Raw genomic sequence first — 8,836 nt, 5'->3', positions numbered from 1 at the left:
AGTAAAATTTAAGAATGTTTGTTAAATCTACATATTTTTTTAATGTACTCAAGCTTATAAAAAAAGTTATGTGACAAAGTAAATTTTTTTTAGAACTTTTTGTAAACTTTTAAAGCTATATATAGTTTCAGTATGTTAAAAAAAATATTTAATATATTTTTTTTGAAATTTTCGTTATTTCTAAACTACAATATATCTTATTTTAAAGTAGATTTTTAAATTTAGGTTAACAATTTTGTCTAAAACAACATTACATAAAATATAAGTAGTTATTAGTAGAACTACTTAATGATAATATACTTTACTTTTAATGTTAAAAAAAGTTTTGTACAACATTATGTAAGCATTTTTAGTTATCATAGATAAAAATTTTCTAAAACTTCACACATTTTTGAAAGAAACTAGCTTTATAAGTTGCATAATTATTAACTAGATGGATCAAAGACACAATCATGTTTTTGAAAAAAAAACACATAAATCTGATATTTACTTGATTTAGCTAACATAAGTTTTTTAAAAGACCATAAAATATACTAAAACTGGTCTAAATTTTAATTGATGGAGGTTAGATGAATTATAAAGAACATACTTTTTCATGTCTTTTCAAATTTTGCCGCATTTTCTTACCGCATTTTTTACAAGCAAAAAGGGGTCTGAAATGAGTCTTGCTGTGCGAGCTCAATTGTGACGAAGTATGAAACTTCCTGTCACAATGAGGGCAAGGGTACTTCGGTTCTGAATGATATTGCATGTGAATTTTCAGCTCACGTTTGCTTTTAAAACACCTTCCATCCGGGCAAATCTCGCACTTGAAATTTTTCTCCTTACTGTGAGTGATTTCATGGTCTTTCAGGTTAGACTTGGTGGTGAAACTTTTGCCGCAAGTGGGACACGCGTAAGGCTTTTCTCCTGTGTGAGTCCTCTGGTGTATTTTGAGGTTAAATTTAGTTCGATAAGTCTTGAGGCAAATTTCACACTGATGAAACATTTTGCGCGCGTTTTTGCGAAGACGTATAGGTTCTTCCGTGGCAATCGTCTCCTTCGATTTTGATAGATTTTCTTGAAGGTTCTGCACAGCACTGCTGACTGAAAATTTAAACATATATTAGGTGCCTTAAATAATACTTAAGGGCATAGGGGGGAATAAACACCTTTTTTTTTGTTTTTGATCTTATTTTATATAGTTTTTACTAAGCTACAAGATGCTTTTTACAGGTTTTAAAAAATCAAAGTAATTTTTTAGATATAGCCGGTCAAAGTCGGAGGCAACAATAGGATCCTTATGGGTGGCGCAAACTAAAACGGCAAATAACTGGAAATCACTAAGAATCTATCTCCTCCTACGTTTTTTGAGATAACTACCTCAAATTTTTAGGAAAAGTTCGTTGCAATATATAAAAAATTCTGTCGGAACAGAATTTAAACAAATTAAAAAATAAAAATTTTATAACAAAAAAAAATAAAAAAAAACTGTTTTTTTTGTTTATTTTTTATATAAAATTTTTATTTCTTTTTTTCAAATTCCTTCAGTCAAATTTTCTAAATATATCAAGGAATATTTCTTAAAAATTTGAGGTAGTTATCTCAAAAAACGTAGAAGAAAGATTTCTAGTGAAATAGTCTATTTTTGCCGTTTTAGCTTGCGCCTCCCTTAAGGAACCTATTGTTGCCTCCGACATTGACCGGCTATATCTCAAAAATTATTTTGAATTTTTTAAATCTGTAAAAAGTAATTTGTAGCTTAGCAAAAACAATAAAAATTAAGATCAAAAACCAAAAAAGGTGTTTAACCCCCCTATGCTTTTAAATCGTGAGTTTGAATAGTATCTGTACTCTAGTAGAACTTTGTCACCGCTACCCAAGGATTATTTTGTGAATTAAGTTAGAAAATCACAAAATATTAAGAGAAAATGGTGTATTTATTAGTACACATTAACTTATAAAGTCATTTTTAAGTATGTTTTCAAAGTCAAATTCTTACAGTTTTTTTATGTAAAAGTATTATAAAACTTTGTAAAAATTTTTTAATATTAACCCTTTGCGGACTTGTCACTTTGCTAGGTGGTCGGTCATTTTCATTTGCGGGCCGGATCCTATTAAAGTTTAAAAAATGGTCGAGAGCCGGTCATTTTCACTCTGTGGGCCGGATCCGACCCGCGGGCCATACGTTGCCCACCCCTAGTTTAAAGTATTAGGCATTGTTCATATTAACATAACAAAATATATATTTCTCAAAGTTTGTTTAGAAATGAAAAGTGTTTTAAAAGGTTAAAACTTAGTTATAAACAAATATTAACTAAATTAAAACAATATTTTTTTTAATTTAGTTTAATAAAAATTTAATTTGAACAATTTAAAATATTTTTTTAGAAATAATTCAATACTTATACAACTATGCAAAATTTAACTTCCAAACATGAAATAAATGGTATTAACTGATAGTAAAATTTTTTTTTTAATCTAAAAATTAATAAATATCAAAAAAAAAAAAATTAGGTCATATACTTATTTTTTTAATGATAAGTCTTAAAACTGGGTTGCCACTTGTTTTCAAAGAAAAATTCCAGGTTTTCAAAATTTCCTTCAGGTTTTTAAAAGTACACATTTTTAGGTCTACTTTTAGTTTAAAGTTAAGTTTAAAGTAAAAAACTGTGTTAAATAGAATAAAAACATTGAAAAGAAACTAAAAGCTATTTTAAACGTTATTTTGAATTAAATAATTTTTGATGATGAACAAAAATTATTATCTATATGATAAATTTTTTGTGTCATATCGAAAATTTTATACTTTTCATGTTAATAGAGTTTGGCAATTTAATATATAATTTCGCTTGAAGAAGTGACAATTTTTTGTCATCGAAACCGGTCGTGAATAAAATATTTAATTTGCACAACTCTATTTAAATAAGCTCTTTATATTCCAGTAAATTGAGCATTCTTTTTTAGATAAGGTAAATAACTTAATACTTAACATATAAAATTTATTTATAGTTCCAGGTTTTTTTGCCTAAATTGTCAAATTCCAGATTTTCCAGGTAAAGTGGCAACCCTGTTAAAACCCATACTAACTTGAATTTGAAATAAAGCTAATACAATGTAAAGTATTTATCATTTTTCATTAATACCGCCAGTAAGCTTCATTATAATAAAAGTAAAATAATTAAAGTATTAATAAAAATTATAATAATTTATATTACACAAAAAGTTGTAAAGCAATATGATTTATTTTTGGATAAAGTTAAATAATTATCAATTTTTTAGTTTGCTAGTTTTCAAACTTATGCCAAAAACGTTAAATGCTGTCAAGACAAAGAAAAACATTATTGTAAAAACATAAACAATTTTAAACAAGAAAATGTACTACTCAATTATAATCGAGATACAACTTCTGGGATAAAATTACTTTTTGTTTTAAAAATATTTAAACTATATTTTATTCTGAAAAAGACTAGGTACATTTTTCTAGAAGATGTATACTAGTAAGAAAAAAAATAATATAACATTAAAACTTTTTCAGTTCAGTAGTTATAAATACCTAAAGAAAAACCATAGCTATTTTTAGGAACTTATTTCTTATTTAGTTACTAAATAATTTAATTTCAATTATTTTATATAGATTGCAAACTTTAACGAAACGTATTCCAAACCTAAAACAAAAGGTTTGGTTTATTTGTGGTAAATAAGAAGATCAGTATAAAAACATTTGTATTTAAAAGTTTTTTTATTGCATTTAATGATCATAACTATTCAATCAAGTTGAAAATAGATATTTTACTCTGTAAACCTAAGCATCGATAACTTAAAACGTAATCAGAATAAAACCTTAGAAATTTTTTATAAAAGTATAAAATGTATCTTTTGGCTTATAATAAAAAACAGCAATAATCCTGAAAAACAGCATTTTAAGTAGAAGAAATAAATGGATGGCAAAACACACAGTTTTGTAAAACAATTAAGGGCATAGGGGGTCCACCTTTATTTTTAAAAGTCGATCTTATTCTGTAGAGTAAAATATCAGCTATTTGACCCCTTAAAAAGTTCAAAGAGGATTTTGAGATAAAGGTTGGTGAGCTCAATAGGTTCCTAACAGAAGGCACAAACCAAAGCACAAAAAAAAGAATTTCACTATAAAAATATATTCTCCTTTATTTTTTATCCAATATTTTTTCAAATCTTCACGGTGAGTTTATTTCTAATAAATCAAATCTTTTAAATGCAAAACAAAAACTTTGATAAATGAAACCGAAGTGAAAAATCACAAATATTTTTATTATTTTTTTTATCTAAAATGTAAATTTCCTATAATTCTTTAAAATCCAACATTAAAAGTAAAAAATTTTTTTGAAAATTCGAGGTCTCTAGCTCAAAAATAAAGGAAAAAGTGTATTTTTAGTGAAATTTCAAATATTCGAGAAAACTGGCAAAAACACATTTGGTCCATAGATTTGTGCCGGAAACTTTTCGAATAATGCTTTTATCTCAAAATTTAACTAAAATTTTTATACTGTATAAACACTGACTTAGAGTTTATACTTAAAACTTTCATATAAGAACCAATGTTAAGGGCAAAGGGGGTTAAAAACTTTTTTTTTTCTCAATTCGATTATATTATATAAAGTTTTTACTATACCACAGGATGTTTTTAACATATTTTAATAATTAAAAATAATTTTTGAGATATAGCGGGTCAAAGTCGAAGGCAAATAGGTTCCTTATAGGAGGCGCAAACTAAAACGGCAAAAATAGACTATTTCACTAAAAATGTATGTTCTTCTTTATTTTTTACGATAAGTACCTCAAATGTTCAGGAACTGTTTCTTGGTATATTTAGAAAAATCTGTCAGAAAGAACTTTCAAAAAAACAAAAAACTAAAGTTTTGTTAAAAAAATTAACAAAAAAATGGTTTTTTTTGTTATAAAATTTCAATTTTTTAATTGTTTTAATTTTGTTCCGACAGAATTCTCTAAACAATTCAAGGAACATTTCTTAAAAATTTAAGGTAGTAATCCTAAAAACGTAGGAGGAGATAGATTTTCAGTGATTTCAAGTTATTTGCGGTTTTAGTTTGCGCCTCCCATGAGGAACGTATTGCTGCCTCCGACTTTGACCGGCTATATCTCAGAAATAATTTAAAGTATTAAAACCTGTAGAAAGCATCTTGTAGCTTGGTAAAAACAATATAAAACAAGATTAAGTTGTGTAAAAAAGTGTTTTAAACCTGCTATGCCCTTACTTTTTTTAATCTATAAATATGCATTATACATCTTAAGCAGAATTTTAATTGACAAACCAAACTGATCTTTTTGAATTGAATATACATCACTGAACAAACTGTATAAATAAAAGTTTAATCAATTTTTTTACCTTTTGACGTAGCTTTTATTGTTCTGTTGATAGGTGAAATTACACCATTTGAATACAATACGAATTGCGGAACAATTGTTTGTTTAGTCGTTACAAACTTATCACCATTTGAGTTCAAATTGAAGTTTTTTGAGTGAACGCCTGCTGCTTCTAAAAAAAACATATAAAGCATTATTCAGAGAAACAAAACAACTGATTTAGCTTTTAACTATATATATTTTTGCATGTTTAAATAATTGGTAAGTAATGATCAGGTCTTCCATGACTTACTCAAATTTATACAAAATATAAATTTTGTAAAATAAACAGATCTTATTTTACTTTAGACTTAATTAAAAGAAAAAAATCTTTGAATACTAAAAAAAACTTGTATAAAAATAAAAATTAATTAAACTGTTTCTATGTTAATAAAAAAACCCATGAAGAATAAAGAAAAATAACTAAAAGTTTTTAAGTATACTGTACTTTAAGGTGCTTATAAATACGGCGACCGTTGAGTTTTCATCTGGACTTTTTACACTTGGCAAGTATCACAAAAACACGCTGTGAAATATTTTAAATGATTTGAAAAAACTTTCACCTTGATGGAATTTGATTTTCGAAAAACCACCAAATGCAAACTGTATTGGACCAAAAAAACCAATCTTAGAGTTTTTAGCTGATTTTTTTTCACATGTGCAAATTATCACATAAACACATTGTGCACAAATTAAAATGATTTAAAGAAAGTTTTATGGAAACAGTTCTTGATTTTATAATTTTTATCAATTTTTGTAAGTTTTCTCTATTTTAATTTTTTTTTCAAAATTTTGAAAAACTCCTTCATATTTTTTTGTTATTCATCATAAATTGTGCACAATGAGCTTTTGTGATAATTGCCATTAGAAAAATGATTCAAGCTAAATACTCTAAGGTTGCATTTTTTTTGGTCCCATACAGTTTGCATTGGGTAGGTTTTCAGAAAATTGAATTTCTCCAACGTGAAAATGTCTTCAAATAATCTAAAAATTTGCACAGGGTGTTTTTTATATAAGTATAGCCACCCTACTGTTAATATACTTAGCATAAAAATTTAAAAAAAAGTTTTAAACTCCACAATCAAGTTAAAAATTTGGTAAAGAACTACAGTGTAATGATATTAACATCTCATTTTCGTATTTTAAAGCGGATGTTGTAAACTGTTTTACGCAGATTTCGTGACGTGCTTCCAGTATTAAAAACAAACATTTATTTTATTTTAAGGAGTTAATTTAATTCAGACGCGTATATATCGGCGTTTGTCTTTCAAATAAGCGTTAAAAGTGAGTTGCAAAGTTATTCCGCGGTACGATCAATTTATGATTAAGTTCAACGTTTTAATTCAATTATCGAGAATAAAGAAAACGTCTACATCGCGGAGTTGATGTTAGTATTTATATAACTTTACGATTGTTGATACTTTTTATAGATTTTATTTGTGTCGTGATTTAATAGTTTCTTTCTTCAGAACTAAGAAATTTTATTGAAAATAAAGTAAATAGCATTTGTTCAAAGTGTGTTTTATTCATAACTTAGGAAATAGTTTTGTAACTTATACTGTTAGTATATTATTTACTTCTCGTAAGTATAGCAGTCAGTAAGTTACTGGAGACCACGTAGTTAAGACATAAACATCATTTAAATAACCCAATTGGTTAAAACAGAAACAGATTTTTAAGTTACTTAAGAAAACTTACCTTCAGTATTTGAGTCAGTTTCATTATTTGGAAGAGTTAATTCAGAATTTTTAAAGTAGACTTTATCATTAGAGTGAATACTAGCTTTACTTTTTTCATCAACATTATCGTCTATACCAGTGGTCGTCAAGGTGTACACTGGTGCACACAAAACTTTTTTAGGGTACACGAAACTTATTTATGGGTGCACGAAATTTTGACCTTACACAAAAAATACATAGAATTAGATTAAGTATGTACTTAATAATTAATGAAGTATTTAAAGAATACTGAACTGGAGATTTTGTAGTAATTACAGAGAAGTGTTTAATTAATAAGTATGTAAAACAAAGCCATAGAACTAAAATATCATTGTGAAAATAAGGTTAAACAAATAAAAAGGTCATATAAAAAGAAGATGAAATAAAAAATTAAAGCTTCAGTTGTTAAATGGTTTGCATGTAAATACAATTTGAGTTATGAATTTTAGGGTGAAAAGCACTAATAAAAGTGCTTACGTAGTCCCACTACTAGCGGCGCTTATTAAAATTAGATTTTGAGGTGCACCAATTTTATTTTTTGCAGCTTGGTGTACACTGAATTTGATTAGCTTGACGACCACTGGTCTAAACAGTAAATAAAATATTTAAGATAGAAGAAAAAACAAGATCAAACATGAAATATTTATTTTTCATAATGTATTTGTTTAAGAAAATTAACAGAAGTACTTTATTTCTTACCTTTACTTATACCTTGTCTTGAAGTGTTGTCAATCATATTTGAATTTTCATCATCAACACACAACTCATCTGGCTCGATTTTGACTGATTCAACATTTATTGTGTCTGAAGTTTGGCTGTTAAAACTTGAGTTCCCACCTTCTGTTCAAATAAATGTGTAAATAAAATTCAAATAAGTTAAAGTTAAGTGAAATTTCAAACTTACCAGTCCTATTCTCAGGAGACTTATCAAAATACTGCAGCAACTTGTCATTATTTGATGTAACTTCATTTACTTTTGGTGGCTGTATTGTGGTATCTATAAAAAAAACATATAATTTTGTAAGTAATGAACTTTTTTTATCAATATAATTTACTTTACCATTCTCAGTTTTGTTTGATGTTTCATCTTTTTCTCTTATATGATCAACAAATGTATTTCTGTTAATATTTTTCAACCTGAAATGTCTATTGTTTAAATATGAAAGAATAATTCTGTTTGGTAATGAACTTATTTAAAAGTGCACACTTTTTATATAAAGTATATTTTTTAGTATATAATTTAAAATTTTTAATTTATCATTTACATATAATATATTACAGTGATATATAAGTATAAAACAAAAACTGTTTCGTAATGACAATAAAACTTTTATCAGATCTTAATTAACATTATTATATTGTCTATTGTGCAATGTTGGACTCAGGCATCAAAACCTGAGCCACTAAGACAGGACACACATTGAGAGAATTAAAAATAAAATAAACTGCATTTGTATTCAGCAAAAAATAATTATAAACAAAACATTAAACAAATTTAAAACAGTAAAAAAACTCATTTAAAAGTTTTAACTTATTTTCTTGATATAAAAGGCGATAACTTAGTACATCATACAAACACATTTGTAGAAATTAGTAAAAGTAAATTAATAGTCTGTTACGGTGAGGCGTAGGGAAATAAAACTAATTAATATCACAAGTATAAAAATGAAGAAATCACTAGTCAATTTAGATGGGATAAATACTATAAAAATTATTTATCTAGTTTTCTGATTGTT

General features: G+C 26.3%; 1 protein-coding gene across 1 annotated transcript; it reads right to left on the bottom strand.

The window, feature by feature from the left end:
• Positions 1 to 416: 416 nt before the first annotated feature.
• Positions 417 to 7,859, bottom strand: LOC145840821 (uncharacterized). The gene is made up of 3 exons (XM_082948160.1): positions 7,800 to 7,859; positions 5,366 to 5,515; positions 417 to 1,086 (listed from the first exon to the last, which is right to left on the bottom strand). The coding sequence occupies exons 1-3, from the start codon at positions 7,834 to 7,836 to the stop codon at positions 575 to 577; spliced, it is 699 nt and encodes a 232-aa protein (XP_082804286.1). The 5' UTR covers positions 7,837 to 7,859; the 3' UTR covers positions 417 to 574.
• Positions 7,860 to 8,836: the final 977 nt, after the last annotated feature.

This window comes from Thalia democratica, chromosome 7 (genome assembly GCF_965202585.1).
Source record: "Thalia democratica chromosome 7, ktThaDemo2.hap1.1, whole genome shotgun sequence".
Classification (NCBI taxonomy): domain Eukaryota; kingdom Metazoa; phylum Chordata; class Thaliacea; order Salpida; family Salpidae; genus Thalia; species Thalia democratica.
The sequence above is the reverse complement of the archived record's forward strand: the minus strand, read 5'-3'. Positions and strand labels throughout refer to the sequence as shown.

Coding starts and splice junctions, on each gene's coding strand:
- LOC145840821 (XM_082948160.1), bottom strand. CDS start 7,836: ATGATTGACAACACTTCAAGACAAGGTATAAGTAAAG. Junction 5,516..7,799: donor AAGACAAGGTATAAGTAAAG/GTAAGAAATAAA, acceptor TGTTTTTTTTAG/AAGCAGCAGGCGTTCACTCA. Junction 1,087..5,365: donor AATAAAAGCTACGTCAAAAG/GTAAAAAAATTG, acceptor TTAAATTTTCAG/TCAGCAGTGCTGTGCAGAAC.